The sequence below is a fragment of the Ursus maritimus genome, unplaced genomic scaffold, assembly GCF_017311325.1.
Source record: "Ursus maritimus isolate PB19 unplaced genomic scaffold, ASM1731132v1 scaffold_9, whole genome shotgun sequence".
Taxonomy (NCBI): Eukaryota; Metazoa; Chordata; class Mammalia; order Carnivora; family Ursidae; genus Ursus; species Ursus maritimus.
The window spans coordinates 1,001,539-1,021,596 of record NW_024427107.1 but is presented as its reverse complement, the minus strand read 5'-3'; the positions used below and the strand labels follow the sequence as shown (position 1 = coordinate 1,021,596).

Sequence of the window (20,058 nt, the reverse complement as noted above, 5' to 3'; positions counted from 1 at the left end):
TTATAGATAATATAATGGCACTGAAATCATATCTTTCAAGAATTTCTCTGAATGTAAATGGACTAAATGCTCCAATCAAAAGACATAGCATATCAGAATGGATAAAAAACAAGACCCATCGATATGCTGCTTAAGGAGACTCATTTTAGACCCAGAGACACCCCCAGATTCAAACTGAGGGGGTTGAGCACCATTTATCATGCCAGTGGACATCAAAAGAAAGCTGAAGTAGCCATCCTTATGTCAGAAAACCTAGAATATAAGCCAAAGATTAATAAGAGATGAAGGACACTATCTTGTAAGAAAAGGGTCTAGCCAACAAGAAGATCTAACAATTGTAAATATTTATGCCCCTAACTTGGGAGCAGCCAATATATAAACCAATTAATAACAAAATTAAGGAAACTCTGAGAATAGTGCAATAATAGTAGAAGACTTTAACACCTCACTTACAGCAATGGACAGATTATCTAAGCAGAAGATCAACAAGGAAACAAAGGCTTTGAAGGACATACTGGACCAGATGGACTTTACAGATATATTCAGAGCATTTCATTCTAAAGAAACAGAATACACATTCCTCTTGAGTGTATGTGGAACGTTCTCCAGAATAAATCACGTACTGGGTCACAAATCAGGTCTCAACTACCACAAAAAGATTGGAGATAATACCATGCATATTTTCAGGCCACAATGGTATAAAACTTGCAGTGAACCACAATAAAAACATCAGAAGGACCACAAATACATAGAGGTTAAAGAATATCCTGCTAAAGAATGAATGGGTTAACCAGGAAATCAAAGGAAAAAATACATGGAAGCAAATGAAAATGAAAACATGACTGTTCAGAACCTTTGGGATACAGCAAAGGTGGTCCTAAAATGGAAGTATATAGCAATAGAGACCTTCCTCAAGAAATAAGAAAGGTCTCAAATACACACCCTAACCTTACACCTAAAGGAGCTGGGAATAGAACAGCAAATAAAGCCTAGATCCAGCAGGAGAAGAGAAATAATAAAGGGTAGAGCAGAAATCAACGATACAGAAATGAAAACAAACAAACCAAACAGTAGAATAGCTCAATGAAACTAGGAGCTGGTTCTTTGAGAAAATTAATATCGATAACCCCCTAGTCAGACTTATCAAAAAGAAAAGAGAAAGAACCCAAATCAATAAAATCATGAATGAAGGAGAAAAGATCACAACCAACACCAAAGAAATACAATCAATTATAAGAGAATATTATGAGCAATTATATGCCAACAAATTAGGCACCTTGGAAGAAATGGATGCATTCCTACAAACATATAAACTACCAAAACTGAAGCAGGAAGAAACAGAAAACCTGAACAGACCCATAACCAGCAAAGAAATTGAAGCAGTAAGCCAAAATCTCCCAACAGCAAAAGTCCAGGGTAAAATGGTCTCCCAGGGGAATTCTACCAAATATTTAAAGAAGAATTAATACCTGTTCTGAAACTGTTCCAAAAAAAAAAAAAAAAAAAAAACTAGAAATGGAAGGAAAACTTCCAAACTCATTCTATGAAGCCAGCAGTACCTTGATCCCCCAAAAGACAAAGACCCTACTAAAAAGGAGAATTACAGATGAATATCCCTGATGAACGTGAATGTAAAAATTCTCACCAAGATGCTACCTAATAGGGCTCTACAGTACATCAAAACGATTATTCACCATGACCAAATGGGATTTATTCCTGGGCTACAGGGGTGGTTCAATATCTACAAGTCAACGAAGGTCATACAGCATGTTACTAAAGGAAAGGACAAGAACCATATGATACTCTCAATAGATCTCTCTGACATGAATGGATAGAGGGAATGTTCCTCAGTACCATGAAAGCCATATAGAAAAGACCATACCTATAAAGTCATATAGGAAAGACCCACACGAATATCACCGTCAGTGGGGAAAAACTAAGAGCATTTCCCCTAAGGTCAGGAACACAACAGGGATGTCCTCTCTCACCGCTGTTATTTAACACCATACTGGAAGTCTTAGCCTCAGCAGTCAGACAACAAAAAGAAATAAAGGGCATCAAATAGACAAAGAAGAAGTCAAAAGTTAACTCTTCACAGACGGCATGATACTCTATGTAGAAGACCCAAAAGATTCCACCAAAAAATTGCTAGAACTGATACAGGAATTCAGCAAAGTCCCAGGATATAAAAATCCATGCCCAGAAGTCAGTTACATTTCTTTTTTTTTTTTTTTTAAAGATTTTATTTATTTATTCGACAGAGATAGAGACAGCCAGCGAGAGAGGGAACACAAGCAGGGGGAGTGGGAGAGGAAGAAGCAGGCTCATAGCAGAGGAGCCTGATGTGGGGCTCGATCCCATAACGCCGGGATCACGCCCTGAGCCAAAGGCAGACGCTTAACCGCTGTGCCACCCAGGCGCCCCAGAAGTCAGTTACATTTCTATACACTAACAATAAAAGGAAGAACGAGAAATAAGGGAATCAGTCCCATTTACAGTTGTACTAAAAACGTAAGATGCTTAGGAATAAGCCTAACCGAAGAGGTAAAGGAGCTGTAGTCTGAAAACTATAGAACACTCATGAAAGAAATTGAGGAAAACACAAAGAAATGGAACAACATTCCATGTTCATGGATAGGAGGAACAAATATTTTTAAAATATCTATGCTACCCAAAGCAATCTACACATTCGATGCAATCCCTATCAAAATACCATTATCATTTTTCACAGAGCTGGAACAAACAATCCTAAATTTTGTGTGAACCACAGATGATCCCAAGTAGCCAAAGCAATGTTGAAAAAGAAAACCAGAGCTGGAAGCATCACAATTCCAGACTTCAAGCTGTACTACAAAGCTGTAATCATCAACAGTGTGGTACTGACACAAGAAAACCAGACACAGAGATCAGTGGAACAGAACAGAGAACCCAGAAATGGACCCTCAAATCTATGGTCAACTGTTCTTCGACAAAGCAGGAAAGAATATCCAAAGAAAAAAGGATAGTCTCATCAACAAATGGTGTTGGGAAAATTGGACAGCCACATGCAGAAAAATGAAACTTGACCACTTTCTTATACCATGCACAAAAATAGAATCAAAATGGATGAACGACCTAACTGTGAGTCAGTTATCCATCAAAATGCTGGAGGAAAACACAGGCAGCAACCTCTTTGACCTCAGCCACAGCACCTTTTTGCTAGACACGTCTCCAAAGGCCAGGGAAACAAAAGCAAAATGAACTATTGAGACTTCAAGATAAAAAGCTTTTGCACAGCAAAGGAAACAGGAATGAGAGGCAAGCTAACGAATGGGAGAAGATATTCACAAATGACGTATCGTATAAAGAGCTAGTATCCACAGTCTATAAAGAACTTATTAATCTCAACACCCCAAAAACAAAAAATCCAGTCAAGAAATGAGGAGAAAACATGTATAGACATTTCCCCCAAAGAAGACATTAAAATGGCCAACAGATACATAAAAAAAATGCAACAGCAGTTGTTTGCAAAGATGCAAAGGAGAACCCTTTTACACTGTCGATGGGAATGCAAACTGGTGCAGACGGTTTCCTCAAAAAGTTAAAAATAGAACTACCCTACGGCCCAGCAATTGTACTAGTAGGTATTTATCCAAAGGATACAAATATAGTGATTTCAAGGGGCCCACGCAACCCAACCTTTTTAGCAGCAATGTCCAGAATATGCAAAATGTGAAAAGTGCCCACACGTCGATGGACAGATGAATGGATAAAGAAGGTATGTATATATTTGCAATGGAATACTACTCAACCATCAAAGAAAATGAAATCTTGCTATTTGCAACAACATGGGTGAAAGTACAGGGTATTACCACCTTACGCCAGTTAGAATGGCAAAAATAGACAAGGCAAGAGACAACAATTGTTGGAGAGGATGTGGAGAAAAGGGGATCCCTCCTACATTGTTGGTGGGAATGCAAGTTGGTACAGCCACTCTGGAAAACAGTGTGGAGGTCCCTTAAAAAGTTAAAAATTGAGCTACCCTTTGATCCAGCCATTGCACTACTGGGTGTTTACCCCAAAGATACAGACGTAGTGAAGAGAAGGGCCATATGCACCCCAATGTTCATAGCAGCATTGTCCACAATAGCTAAATCGTGGAAGGAGCCGAGATGCCCTTCAACAGATGACTGGATTAAGAAGTTGTGGTCCATATATACAATGGAATATTACTCAGCTATCAGAAAGAACGAATTCTCAACATTTGTTGCAACATGGACGGCACTGGAGGAGATAATGCTAAGTGAAATAAGTTAAGCAGAGAAAGACAACTATCATATGATTTCTCTCATCTATGGAACATAAGAACTAGGATGATCAATAGGGGAAGAAAGGGATAAAGAAAGAGGGGTTAATCAGAAGGGGGAATGAAACATGAGAGACTATGGACTATGAGAAACAAACTGAGGGCCTCAGAGGGGAGGGGGGTGGGGAAAATGGCATAGACCGATGATGGGTAGTAAGGAGGGCACGTATTGCATGGTGCACTGGGTGTTATACGCAACTAATGAATCATCGAGCCTTACATCGAAAACCAGGGATGTACTGTATGGTGACTAACATAATATAATAAAAAATCATTAAAAAAAATAAATTAAAAAAAATAAAAAAAAAGAAAGTACAGGGTATTAAACTAAGCAAAATAAGTCAGAGAAAGACAAATACCCATATGATTTCACTCATATGTGGAATTTAAGAAACAAAGCAGTTTAACATAGGGAAAGGGCAAGAAAAATAAAATAAAAAAGAGGGAGGCAAACCAGAGGAGACTTAACTATAGGAAACAAGCAGAAGGTTGCTGGAGAGGAGGAGGGTGGGAGACTAGGGTAATTGGGTGATGGGCATTAAGGAGGGAACTTGATGTGATGAGCCCTGGGTGTTTCATGCAACTGATGAATCATTAAATTCTACCCCTGAAACTAATAATATAGTATATGTTACTAAATTCATTTTAAATAAGAAATTAAAAAACAAGTCTTGCAATTATATGTATCTACTAAAAAAATCCTTAATAAAGAAAGAGAGCATGTCATTTTTATTCTTTGAATAAATTGGCCAGCCATATTTATTTGTTTAACATCATTGTTCTGTCATTTTTTTAAACCTGAAAATTAAAATTTATTGAGTTAGAAATGATCTTTGTATAAATTACATGTGTTGGCAAGTTTCTTTTATTTTTATCTTTTTTTAATTGAAATTCAATTAGCCAAGATATGGTACATCATTAATTTTTGATATAATGTTCAGTAATTCATTAGTTGAATATAACACCCAGTGCTCATCATATCACATGCCCTTTTAATTCCCATCACCTAGTTACTGCATCCCCTACCCACCTCCCTTTCCACAGCCCTCAGTTTGTTTCCTAGAGTCAAGAGTCTCTCATGATTTTTCTCCCTCTCTGATTTCTTCCCATCCATTTTTTCCTCCCTTCCTCTATTGTCCTCTGCACTATTCCTTATGTTCCACATATGAGTGAAACCATATGATAATTGTGTTTCTCTGATTGACTTATTTCACTTAGCATAATACCCTCCAGTTCCATCCATGTTGATGTAAATGGTAGATATTCATCCTTTCTGATGGCTGAGTAATATTCCATTGTATATATAAACATCTTCTCTATCTATTCATATGTTGAAGGACGTCTTGGCTCCTTCTACAATTTGGCTGTTGTGGACATTGCTGTTATGAACATTGGGATGTAAGTGCCCTTTCTTTTTATTACATCTGTATCTTTAGGGTAAATACCCAGTAGTGCAATTGCTGGGGCATACAGTAGCTCTATTTTTAACGTCCTGAGGAACCTCCATACTGTTTTCTAGAGTGGCTGTACCAACTTGCATTCCCACGAACAGTGTAAGAGGGTTCCTCTTACTCCATATCCTCGCCAACATTTGTTATTCCCTATCTTGTTAACCTTAGCTATTCTGACTGATGTAAGGTGGTATCTCATTGTGGTTTTGATTTGTATTTCCCTGATGCTAAGTGGTGTGGAGCACTTTTTTACGTGTCTCTTGGCCATTTGTATGGAGAAGTGTCTGTTCATGTTTTCTGCCCATTTCTTAACTGGATTATTTGTTTTTTGGATGTGGAGTTTGAGATGTTCTTTATAGAGACCTTAGATACCATCCCTTTATCTGTTATGTCATTTGCAATTATCTTCTCCCATTCCGTAGGTTGCTTTTTAGTTTTGTTGATTGTTTCCTTTGCTTTGCAAAAGCTTTTTATCTTGATGAAGTCCCAAAAGTTCATTTTTGCTTTTGTTTCCCTTGCCTTTAGAGATGTTTCTTGCAAAAAGTTGCTTTGTCCAAGGTCAAAGAGGTTGCTGCCTGTGTTCTCCTCTAGGATTTTGATGGATTCCTGTCACATTTAGGTCTTTCATCCATTTTGAGTTTATCTTTGTGTGTGGTATGAGGAAGTGATCCAGTTTCATTCTTCTGCATGTGGCCGTCCAATTTTCCCAGCACCATTTATTGAAGAGACGGTCCTTTTTCCATTGGCTATTCTTTCCTTCTTTGTCCAAGAGTAGCTGACGATAGAGTTGAGGGCCCATTTCTGGGCTCTCTATTCTGTTCCATTGATCTATGTCTGTTTTTATTCCAGTACCATGCTGTCTTGATGATCACAGCTTTGTAATATAGCTCGAAGTTCAGAATTGTGATTCCTCCAGGTTTGGTTTCCTTGTTCAACATTCCCCTGCTGATTTGGGACCTTTCTGGTTCCATACAAATTTTAGGATTGCTTGTTCCAGTTCTGTGAAAAATGCCAATGGTATTTTGATAGGGATCGCATTGAATGTGTAGATTGATCTGGGCAGCAGACGTTTTAACCATATTTATTCTTCCATTCCATGAGCATGGAATGTTTTTCCATCTCTTTGTGTCTTCCTCTATTTCTTTCATAAGTGTTTTGTAGTGTCTAGAGTATAAATCCTTTATCTTTTTGGTTGGGTTTATTCCTAGGAGTATCTAATGGTTTTTGGTGCAATTGTGATTGGGATCGATTCCTTAATTTCTCTTTCTTCAGTCACATGTTAGTGTATACAAATGCCACTGATTTCTGTGCACTGATGTTATATCCCGCCACGTTGCTAAATTGCTGTAAGAGTTCTAGTGTTTTAGGGTGGAGTCTTTTGGATTTTCCACATAGAGTATCATGTCATCTGCGAAGAGAGAGTTTGTCTTCACCAATTTGAATGCCTTTAATTTTTTTTGTTGTTGTTGTCTGATTGCTGATGCTAGGACTTCTAGTACTGTGTTGAACAATGGTGAGAGTGGGCATCCCTGTCGTGTTCCTGACCTTAAGGGCAACACTGTCAGGTTTTCCCCATTGAGAATGATATTCGCTGTGGGCTTTTCATACATGGCTTCTATGATATTGAGGTATGGTCCCTCTATCAGTATACTTCTAAGAGTTTTAATCAGGAAAGGATACTGTATTTTGTTGAATGCTTCCTCTGCATCAATTCAGAGGATCATATGGTTCTTTTCTTTCGTTAATGTGCTTTGTCATGTTGATTGATTTGCGAATGTTGAACCACTGTTGCATCCTAGGAATAAATCCCACCTAATTGTGACGAATAATCCTTTTAATGTACTGTAGGATCCTGTTGGCTAGGATCTTGTTTAGTATCTTGGCTGCCATGTTTCATCAGGAATATTGGTCTGTAATTTTCCTTTTTGATGGGATCTTTGTTTAGTTTTGGGATCAGGGTAAGGCTGAGCTCATAGAATGAGTTTGGAAGTTTTCCATCCAATTCTATTTTTTGAAACAGTTTCAGAAGAATAGGTATTATTTCTTCTTTAAATGTTTGTCAGAATTCCTCTGGGAAGCCATCTGGCCCTGCACTCTTGTTTTTTGTACTGCAATTTCCTTACTGGTTATTGGTCTGTTCAGATTGTGTATTTCTTCCTGTTTCAATCTTGGAAATTTATAAATTTCCAGGAATGCATCCATTTCTTCCAGATTGCTTAATTTGTTTGCATATAGTTGCTGGTAATAATTTCTAATAATTGTCTGCATTTCCTTGGTATTAGTCATGATCTCTCCCCTTTCATTCATGATTTTATTAATTTGGGTCCTTTCTCTTTCTTTGGGTAAGTCTGGTGAGAGGTTTATCGATCTTATTAATTCTTTTAGAGAACCAGCTTCTAGTTTGTTCATCTGTTCTGTTTTTCTGGTTTCTATTTCACTGATTTCTGCTCTAATCTGTATTATTTCTCTTCTCCTGCTTGGTTTAGGCTTTATTTGCTGTTCTTACTCCAGGTTCTTTAGGTGTAGGGTTAGCTTGTGTTTTCAGGATTTTTATAATTTTTTGACAGAGGCTAGGATGGCTGTGTACTTTCCTCTTAGGACCACATTTGCAGTATCCCATAGGTTTTAAACCAATGTGTTCTCATTCTCATTAGTTTCAATGAATTGTTTACGTTCTTTTTTAGTTTCCTGGTTGACCCATTCATTTTATCAGCAGGATGCTCTTTAAGCTCCAAGTGTTTGAGTTCTTTCCAACTTTCTTCTTGTGGTTGAGTTCCAGTTTCAAAGCATTGTGGTCTGAAAATATGCAGGGAATAATCTTAATCTTTTGGTATCGATTGAGACCTGATTTGTGACCCAGCATGTGATCTATTCTGGAGAAAATTCCATGTGCATTCGAGAAGAATGAGTATTCTGTTGTTTTAAGATGCAGTCTTTTTCATATATCTGTGAAGTCCACATGGTCTAATGTATTATTCTGAGCTCTTGTTTCTTTGTTGATCTTCTGCTTAGATGATCTGTCCATTGCTGTGATTGGAGTATTGACTCCCCCACTATTAATGTATTATTATTGATGTGTTTCTTTACTTTGGTTATTAATTAGTTTGTATAATTGGCTGCTCCCATTTTGGGGGCATAGATATTTACAATTCTTAGATCTTCTTGTTGGATAGACCCTTTAAGTGTGATATAATGTCCCTCTACATCTCATGCTATAGTCTTTGGTTGAAAATCTAATTTGTTTGATATGAGAATTGCTACCCCAGCTTTCTTTTGAGGTCCATTAGCATGGTAATTATTTCTCCAGCCCCTCACTTTCAGTCTGGAGATGTCTTTAGGTCTAAAATGAGTCTCTTGTAGACAGCCTATGGATAGTTCTTGTTTTTTATCCAACCCTGTATCTTTTGGTTGGAGCATTTAGCCAATTTACATTCAGAGTAACTATTGAAAGATATGAATTTAGTGCCATTGTATTACCTGTCAAGTCCCTGTTTCTGTAGATTCTCTCCACTACTTTCTGGTCTGTGTTACTCTTGGGTTCTCTTTTTGCTCACAGAATCCCCCTTAATATTTCTTGCAGGGTCTTCGTAGTCACATGTTCTGTTTTTCCTGGAAACTCTTTATCTCTCCTTCAGTCTGAATGACAGCCCTGCTGGATAAAGTATTCTTGGTTGCATGTTCTTCTGATTTAGTACCCTGAATATGTCTTGCCAGCCCTTTCTGGCTTGCCAGGTCTCTGTGGACAGATCTGACGTTATTCTGATGTTCCTCCCTCCGTATATAAGAAATCTCTTCCCTCTAGCTGCTCTCAGGATAGCTTCTTTTTTTGCTATGATTTGGAAGGGTCACTATTATTTGTTGGGGTATTGATTTATTTTTATTGATTTTTGGGAGGGGTCCTCTCTGCCTCCTGAACATGAATGCTTGTTTCCTTCCTCAGTTTAGGGAAGTTCTCACCCATGATTTGCTCAAATATTCAAGCCCCCCCTCCACCCTCTCTTGGATCCCAGTGATCTGATATTGGTTCTTTTCAATGTATCATTAAATTCTCTAAGTCTCTTTTCATGTGCAATGAGTTGTTTTTCTCTTTTCTTTAATTTCCTTTCTTTCCATCAGCCTGTCCTCTAGATCACTTATTCTCTCTTCTGTCTCATTGACCCTAGCTGTTAGAGTATCCAATTTAGACTGTATCTCATTCATAGCAATTTTAAGTTCAGCTTGATTAGATCTCATTTTCACCCTTAGAGATTCTATATTGTCACGTATGCTTTTTTCAAGCCTAGCTATTATCCTTATGATCGCTATTCTGAATTCTATCTCTGACATCTTACTTATATCCATATTGATTAGCCCTGTGGCAGAGAACAGTGCCTCTTGTTCTTTTTTTTTGGTGAGTTCTTCATTCTAGTCATTCTGCCCATAGAATGATGGGAGGGGGAATGAACAGAGGCCAAAATATCAACCATGACCCAAGCAAAATGGACCCTGAAGCTCAATATACTATTTTCCCCTGGCGTTGGAATTTTACAGTCTTTTGGGATGGATAGGCTTTCGTCCACCTGTTCTTCCAGTCTGTCTTCTGGGGGAGGGGCCTGCTGTACTTTTTTCTCAGTTATTTCTGCCTGGACGGAGTTGTTTCATTCCCTGTTGGGGCATGGGCTCAACGCAAACTGGTCCTCTGTGTGGCTTTTTTCCCCTGAAGGGGATCAGAGCAAAAATGGCTGTGCCCGAACCTCTGGCCCAGAGCAGAAAGATTGCAATCTGCCCTCTGTAATAAACCATCTGGGACAAACAGTCTCCACTTCCATATGTGCCCAAAATTGCAGCCTCTTGTGGTGCATGCCAACTGCAGCTCTCTCAGAGGTAGTCCCAGGGGCCCGGAGTGCCCTTTGTGACTGCCCTTTGTGACTTGTTCACCCTGTGATAGCATAGCTGACGGAGCTGCCAGTGCTGCTTGCCTATCCCACAAATCGCAAGCTCATGAAAAGATACAAATTCAAAAAACAGTTTCTATTGAAAGCATATTGCTTTTACAGCATCATAAAGTCCAAAAATCTTAAGGTGAACCATCGTACATTAGGGGCTGTCTGTAATTTAATAATAAAGTTTGTATTTGTATGTTATAAATCAACCAGTAGACATACATGGAGTGTTCAGACTTTTTTTTACTTATGGGGTGCATAAACAGTACAGCCACTCTGGAAAACAGTGTGGAGGTCCCTTAAAAAGTTAAAAATTGAGCTACCCTATGATCCAGCCATTGCACTACTGGGTATTTACCAAAGATACAGATGTAATGAAGAGAAGGGCCATATGCACCCCAATGTTCATAGCAGCATTGTCCACAATAGCTAAATTGTGGAAGGAGCTGAGATGCCCTTGAACAGATGACTGGATTAAGAAGCTGTGGTCCATATATACAATGGAATATTACTCAGCTATCAAAAAGAACAATTTCTCAACATTTGCCGCAGCATGGACAGCCTGGAGGAGAGAATGCTAAGTGAAATAAGTCAAGCAGAGAAAGACAATTATCATATGGTTTCTCTCATCTATGGAACGTAAGAACTAGAAATATCGGTAGGAGAAGAAAGGGATAAAGAAGGGGGGGTAATCAGAAGGGGGAATGAAGCGTGAGAGACTATGGACTCTGAGAAACAAACTGAGGGCTTCAGGGGGGAAGGGTGTGGGGGAATGGGATAGGCTGGAGATGGGTAGTAAGGAGGGCATATATTGCATGGTGCACTGGGTGTTATACGCAACTAATGAATCATCGAACTTTACATCAAAAAAAATAAAAATTAAAAATTAAAAGAAAAAAGAATTTCCAACAACAACGACAAAAAAGATTTGGGAGCACTCAGATTTAAGCTGTGAGAGAATCCCTGAGGAAGCATATTTAATTAAAAAAATGAAGCAGCAAAGTTAAGAAGATAGGTAGCTTGAATTATCCTTTAGTCTGTTCTTTTGCATCAAAGTAGCTTCATCTTGAAATTTCTAAAATAAACTAAATTTCTAAAATAAACTTCCAATTTAGTGCATGGATACATTTTATTTAGATTTCATAGATCTTGGGCAAATGAAGTCTATAACACAATGACTTCTATAAGAGGAAATGAAAAAAAAATTAGCCACTTGCACCTACCTAATTTTTGTGTTTTCATTTTTCATATAACCTCTGCCTTCGCGTAAAATAACAGTAGAATTCTCGAGAGCTGCATATTATTCAGATGGGACAAGATTGATATAGAATACTTTCATTTTGATTTCTAGGATCATAGTTATATCACGTTTTTTTTTTTTTTTTATTCGACAGAGAGAGAGACAGCCAGCGAGAGAGGGAACACAAGCAGGGGGAGTGGGAGAGGAAGAAGCACGTTCATAGCAGAAGAGCCTGATGTGGGGCTCGATCCCATAACGCCAGGATCACGCCCTGAGCCAAAGGCAGACGCCCAACCGCTGTGCCACCCAGGCGCCCCATATCACGTTTTTAACAAAGAAAAGATCAGCAATCTATTTCCCTCGAATTGTTGTTTCAGGGACCCATGTGGAGAGAATTCAACAGAGAATCTGATCTGATTAAGCAGAGTAATTGCTGGAATTTGCATCTGTTTCAGATTTAGGTCAAGTCATAATATTAAATTTAGCTGATGTAATATATATAGATAGATATACATATATATATATATTTAAGATTTTTATTTACTTATTTTAGAGAGAGATACAGAGATGGCGAGCACGAACAGGGGGCAGGCAGAGGCAGAGGGAGAGGGAGAAAGAGAATCCCAAGCAGACTCCACACTGAGCACAGAGCCCAACATGGAGCTCGATCCCAGGACCCTGAGATCATGACCTGAACTGAAACCAAGAGTTGGATGCTTAACTGACTGAGCCACCCAGGTGCCCCTGGAGGATATATTCTTGAATTAATATTTTGGTTATTCAAAACAATTTTTTGATATTTGACTTTTAAATTCTCTTGTAGGTCTTTCGCCCTTATGCAAAGTACTGGCTAAGCCCCTTGCTGCAGCTGGTGGTTTCTGAAAATAATGGAGGAGAAGGAATTCACTATATGGTGGTTGAGATAGTGGTTACTGTTCTTTCATGGACAGGATTAGCTACTCCTGTGGTAAGAAGGGTTACGTATTTTGTGCAGTACTCTATCAGTTCTCTTGCTGATATCATAAATGGAATTTATGACAAATAATCCAAGCTTCTCCTAATGACAAGAGTCATCATTTTTAGCATTAATTGTCATATTGCTGTGGTGCTGCTGTACTAAATGGCCTCATACTGTTTTAGTTTTGTTTTCTTTTGTATCTGCTTTTGATAATTCCTCTGACTTTGCTTTCATTTTTAAACTATCAGGTGTTGTTGTTTGTTGCTTTTACTTGCTCAGAGCTTGGAAACTAGATAACTGATTTATTAAACATAAGTGTGAAATAAATGTTAGTAGGCCTTAAATATGAGGTCCTGAAAAATTCTGCTAAAACTAACATCCCTGGGTTTTTTGGCATTTGTTTTGCCAGTTACCTACTTCCCCAGTATTCTCTCTGGCCCATTAGTGGTTTAGTTTGCCAAAAATAGTAAGTACCAGGTGAATAATACTGTATCATATTGAGGTAGTCTGTGGCTTCCCCCAGTACAGATTTGTGTGTGCTGGAGCTTTGCCCATCACTTAAAAACTTTAGCACAAAAGTTTTCAGGTCATAGTATCCTGGGAACATTCCTTAGTACACATAATATATGGACATAGAGTTTTTACATGTGTCTATATCAGGATGTGCCTGTCTTATTTCACACTAAACCAGATTTAGATTTCTTAGCTTTAATGTGATAAAATAATTTGTACTCTGCTAATAACATGAAAAAATTGTGAGAGTATATAGTTTAACTTAGGAACCATTGGGAAAGATTGAATTCAATGTCAGGAGCTTGGCTGAGCTTGAGAGCTGAACTGCTAGGTATCAGAATAGCTGCATAAAGCAACAGTGAGTCAAAGTGAGAATCAGGTGAAGTCTTTGATCATTTATTGTGGTAGTACATGCAGGAGGCTAAAGCCAGAGGAAGTGTTGACTTCCCCTGTCTGTTTCCCCCATGGAACATTGCAACATGGTTTGGTCTGATCGATGGTCAGGTGGATTAGCACAGATCTGTGTGTCATCTTGCTGTTGAGGGAGCCCTGAAGGCTTAGCAGTTTTATGGGACCCTGGAGTTGAGAGGAGGGTGAGGGGGAAGGGACGGGAGTGGAAAAGCACTGAGGACTGATCAGGGAGGGGAAAAGTGTTTTCAGAGTTGCCCTTCCTCCCTATAAGGAGATCTCAGCAGAGACCCTTAAAGAAGCTAGAGAGACTAAGGAATGAAGGTGCCTGAGCTAGGAATGCAAACATATGACAGCATGACCACTCTTTGGGGTGCGGGTCATGGATGGCTAAGGGTTTGACTGCAGCTGCCCTTAGAGATTTCAGAGCACTGGCTGTTCTAGCCTGGTGTGTGAGGGCAGCTTGCCCATGAGGCCTGCCAGGTAAAGCCTTTTTCACTGCCTGTGGTTGGAACTGAAAAATCACTCATAGGCTTTACATCAGAATCCAGAAGCCTCAGTAGACTGGCGGATTTCTTTTATACATGGACTTTTGGATTAAAAAATGCTTTTCCAAGCATTCCATGCTCATGGGTTGAAATAACAAACATTGTTAAAATGTCTGTATTACCCAAAGCAATCGCCACATTTAATGCAATCCCTATTGCATTAAACAGTGCAAACAATCCTAAAATTTGTATGGAACCACAAAAGACCCTGAATAACCAAAGCAGTTCTGAAAAAGAAAACCAAAACTGATGGCATCACAATTGTGGACTTCAAGCTCTTTCACAAAGCTGTAATCATCAAGACAGTATGTTACTGGCACAAAAACAGACATTATAGATCAATGGAATAGAATACAGAACCCAAAAATGGACCTACAACTATATGGTCAACTAATCTTCAACAAAGCAGGAAAGAATATACAATGGAAAAAAGACAATCTTTTCAACAAATGGTGTTGGGAAAATTGGACAGCCACATGCAGAAGAATGAAATTGGACTACTTTCTAATACCATACATAAAAATAAATTTGGAATGGATGAAAGACCTTAATGTGAGACAGGAAACCATCAAAATCCTAGAGGAGAACACAGGCAGCAACCTCTTTGACCTCGGTTGTAGCAACCTCTTACTAGATACATCACCACAGGCAAGGAAAGGAAAGCAAAAATGAATTATTGGGACTTCATCACGATAAAAAGCTCTGCACAGTGAAGGAAACAATTAGCAAAACTAAAAGGCAGCCTGTGGAATGGGAGAAAATATTTGCAAACAACATATCTGATAAAGGACTAATATCCAAAATCTACAAAAAACTTATAAAACTCAATGCCCAAAAAACAACCCAGTTAAGATACGGGCAGAAGACAAGAGTAGACACTTTTCCAAAGAAGACATTGAGATGGCCAACAGACACATGAAAGAATGTTTAACATCACTCATCATCAGAGGTATACAAATCAAAACCATGACATACCACCTCACACCTGTCAGAATGGACAAAATTAATAACTCAGTAAACAACAGATGTTGGCAAGGATGTGGGTAAAGGGGAACCAACCCTCTTACAGTATTGGTGGGAATGCAAACTGGTGCAGCCACCCTGGGGAACAGTATGGAGGTTCCTCAAAAAGTTTAAAATAGATCTGCCCTACAGTCCAGCAATCACTGGTAAATACTAGGTATTTACCCAAAGGATACAAAAATACAGATTTGAAGGGATACATGCACTGAGATGTTCGTAGCAGCATTATCAACAGTAGCCAAACTATGGAGAGAGCCCAAATGTCCTTTGGCTGATGGATAAAGATACATATGTACAATGGAATATTACTCAACCATCAAAAAGAATTGCCGTTTACAACAGTGTGGACAACAACTAAATGAAATAAGTTAGTCAGAGATAGACAAATACCATATAACTCATATTTGGAATTAAGAAACAAAACTGATTAACATATGTGAAGTGGGAAAAGAGAAAAGGAGAGAGGGAAACAAGCCAGAGAAGAAACTGAAGGTTGATGGAGAGAGTTGGGTGGGGGAGGGATAGATGGGTGATGGGTATTAAGGAGGGCACTTTTATGATGAGCACTGGATGTGGTTTGTAAGTGATTAATCACTGAATTCTACTCCAGAAACCAATATTGCACTGTACGTTCACTAGCATTTAAATTAAAAAAAACCAACAACGCTTTTGCTAAGTGAAGTAAGTCAATCAGAGAAAGACAGTTATGTGGTTTCACTCATATGTGGAACATAAGGAGTAGTGCGGAGGACCACAGGTAAAGGGAAGAAAACTGAATGGGAAGAAGTAAGAGAGGGAGACAAACCATGAAGGACTCTGGATTCGTGGAAGCAAATCGAGGGTTACAGAAGAGAGGGGGTGGGCAGATGGGGTAACAGGGTGATGAATATTAAGAAGGGCATGTGTGGTGATGAGCACTGGGTATTATACGCAACTAGTGAATCGTTGAACACTACATCAAAAACTAATGATGAATTATATGTTGACTAATTGAACATAATAAAAAAATAATAAAGAAATTTTAAAAATGCTTTTCTAGAATGGAATGCTACATATTATTACAGAGTTTCTGTACCTTTTTAGGGTGTCCCTAAAGACGAAGTGTTGGCAAATCGATTGCTTCATTTCCTAATGGAACATGTTTTTCATCAAAAAAGAGCTGTGTTTAGACATAACCTTGAAATTATAAAAACCCTTGTTGAATGCTGGAAGGATTGTTTATCTATCCCTTACAGGTATAAATTTACTAGACTTTGCAATATCATTTATGTATTTTTAAAATGTAACATGGTTAAATGGTGATTACAGTGAAATGTAATTACTTGAAATGATAGATAAAAGGAAGATAATTTGAAATCAAATCATTGTAAGGGTATAATATTGCTACTAGTAAAATTACAACCTCCGAAGTTTAATACTAGAAGCACCTCTGGGCAGATCTTGCCTCCAGATGGCCCCTGCTCCATCTCCCAGCTCACCTCTGGCTTTTCTCGCACACTGGGCATGTGGGGTGCCCTCTGTTTCTCACTGTCCTAGCCCAGGGGTAGGCTGTAAGACTTTTCTTTGATTCCTTTTAGCACAGCCTGAGATGAGCTAAAACTTTTCTAAGGTTTCAGTATCAACTAAGGAAGAATTGGGGCAAATAATGAGATCGTAAAAATATAGACCAGTCTGTGTTGCACAGCTAGAATAACTTGAATGCATATATGGAGGGTATTAGTAAGAAGGGTGTTAGATGTAGAGAAAGACAACGTATTTCTTACCCTGAAAATTAGCCATAGAAAATTTTATATCTTCTTGCTGCTTATTATATGATAACCTATGCTTTATGCTTATGTTTCAGGTTAATATTTGAGAAGTTTTCCAGTAAAGATCCTAATTCTAAAGACAATTCAGTAGGAATTCAATTATTAGGCATTGTAATGGCCAATAACTTACCTCCCTATGACCCAAAATGTGGCATAGAGAGCCTAAAGTAAGTATAGAGGAGTTTTGGCTTTGCTTCTTTTTTAGGTTAAAGTATAATGAATCGGATTGACAGACTGGAGTGTGGTCTAATTTTGATAAATGTAAGGACCTAGACTCATCTTAAAAATATTTCTACCAAAATTAAGGTAGTTGGGCTTAGAGGTCATTTGGGAGAAGAAATATGTTAATGGAGTGAATGAGGAAAGTTAACTTTTCCAAAATGAGTGTAATTTTTTTTTCAAGTGTGTTTTAGCAAATAGGAAGTGTTCGGTATTTTCTTTCTTATTTTCTAAAGTCACATTTTAAGCATTTGCCCTGAAAGCGACACAGACTCTGTGGGATCATTCATGACCGGATCATGACCTGAAAGGGATGCCTGGATGTTGTGCTGCCGTGTCGCTCTACTTCTGCTGTAGCTGCAGCCCCTGCTCCCTCTATCAGGACCCTTTGTTGGGGGGGGGGGTGAATGCAGCCCAATGTCTAGAGGGGGGGTGCTAGTAAAATAATCCTGTACCATCATGGAATGGAGCTTCATTGTCCACTATTTTGGGATTTTTGAAAAGTCAGCACTCACATCATGGTTACTAGAGATTTCAGCATGTCCCTTCTGAGCTTTTCCCATTACTTTGGAAGTGTCCCACTCTGGTTGGTCTTCCTGTGTTAGCCTCCTGGCACCGGTTACACCAGTCACCTGGTATCATAGACAGACATGTGGCTCCACACAGATTCAGTGGGATATAGTTTACTTTTATACAAGTTACCTTTTTAAGCTTTGATTCCCCCAGTAACAACCGAACTGGAGGCTAACATGATATGGCCTGTGGAGTCTGGGGGCACTGCACTGGTGCTCACTCTCCTCATTTTATTGTCCTCCACTTGTCAAAGCAGATGGATTTCAAGGGTTGTCAGTAAATCATGATATTGTATAGTAGCTTTCTTTTCACTACAGTTTTTTAGCATCCAGCATTGTGTTTTGGTTTGATTACAGCAGGTCCTCTGTGATTGAACTGTAGACTTTAATATGCCTTCCAGGTCATGATGTCAGAGCCTTAAGTACATCTTCATATATGTTTTCACACAAATAATTTCAATCATGTTTTACGTTTCATATTTTCTCAATTTGTGCTATTAATGTGGTACGAGGAGCAAAGTTGTTATAAATTTATGTCAATAGAATATATTATTGATGCATATTTATTTTCTGTATTTGGTACAGATACTTTCAAGCTTTGGTTGGTAATATGTCCTTTGTAAAATATAAAGAGGTGTATGCAGCAGCAGCAGAAGTTCTAGGACTTACTCTTCGATATATTACCGAGAAAGAAAATGTGAGTGTGTTACACAATTTTAAATAAATACTTTTTCAGTTTTATCATAACACTTGTTACTTATATCCTCTATAATATAATAAACCAAAGTGGGCATTCTGCATTTATTAATACTTTACTCTTTCCTACTGCATACAGTGCTCAGTTGTTGTTTTTTTTTAGATTTTATTTATTTATTTGAATAAATAAATAAATAAAGAGAAAGACAACACACACAATCAGGGGAAGCAGTAGGAGCAAGGAGCCTAATTTGGGGCTTGATCCCGGGACCCTGGGATCATGTCATGGGCTGAAGGCAGACACAACCAACTGAGCCACCTAGGCATCCCCAGTGCTCAGTTTTGTTTTTTTTTTAAAGAAGAGATATGATTTTTTTAAACACTTGGAAACTTGGTAAACATTTAAAGATTGGTAACTTTTTATTGTGGAAGTCAGGATATGAGTACTTAACCAGCTTTCATTTCTCTGAAGGTAGTGTCAGGATTTCCTTTTGGAGAAAATTATTCTGTTAAATACCTGCCATGGTTAGTTAGGACTAGTTTAACTAGTAAAATCGCCCACTTCCAATTTGGGACATAATATAGCTGTCAGACAGGACAGGGCACCTCCACGAGCTTTCTCAGTCTTGTGTGCCCTGCCCACTTTACAGGATTGTGAGAATGACCTAATTGAATCTTTTAGTGCAATATACATTCAGAGTACTGCAGTTCTCAACAGAATGTAATTATTACAAATGTATGTAAATTTCATGGGCCAGTGTGTGGAAATTACATGTTCTAACTTACTTGAAAATAACATGGTGGAATGATGCTTACTGCTACATCCCATGTGCTACGTGTTTTGGAGCCTCCAAAATCACTGTCACTCATTGTGATAAGCTGCTCTTGCCAGGTCTTGTTGCAGTCTGTCCAGGATGACACAGGTGATCATTCTTCCTGATTCCCTTTGTCACTGCTTCTAGGACATTCTCTTGGCTCTCTTCCTACTTCCCTGGCAGTTTCCTCTCCCTTCCTTAGCTCCATGTTTCCTGGCCAATTCCTTAGCTCTGATATTGGTCCTCTTCTCCTTCCCTGGTCCCCTGTCAACCATCCAGCCTGTGTTTTTATTTATTTTTATTTTTATGTTTTTTTATTATTATGATATGTTAGTCACCATACAGTACATCATTAGTTTTTGATGTAGTGTTCCATGATTCATTGCGTATAACACCCAGTGCTCCATGCAATACATGTCCTCCTTAATACCTTTCAGTGGGCTACCCCACCCCCCCACTCCCCTCCCCTCTAAAACCCTCAGTTTGTTTCCCGGAGTCCATAGTCTCTCATGGTTCCTCTCCCCTACTGAGTTTCCCCCC

General features: G+C 38.6%; 1 protein-coding gene across 1 annotated transcript in view; it reads left to right on the top strand.

The window, feature by feature from the left end:
• The window catches only part of PRKDC (protein kinase, DNA-activated, catalytic subunit), a 227,419-nt gene that overhangs the window by 109,255 nt on the left and 98,106 nt on the right, over window positions 1-20,058 (top strand). The window contains exons 49-52 of the mRNA XM_008706669.2: window positions 12,782-12,925; window positions 16,492-16,643; window positions 17,252-17,383; window positions 18,593-18,704. Coding sequence (XP_008704891.1) covers window positions 12,782-12,925; window positions 16,492-16,643; window positions 17,252-17,383; window positions 18,593-18,704 — 540 coding nt within the window. The remainder of the gene's footprint in view (window positions 1-12,781; window positions 12,926-16,491; window positions 16,644-17,251; window positions 17,384-18,592; window positions 18,705-20,058) is intronic.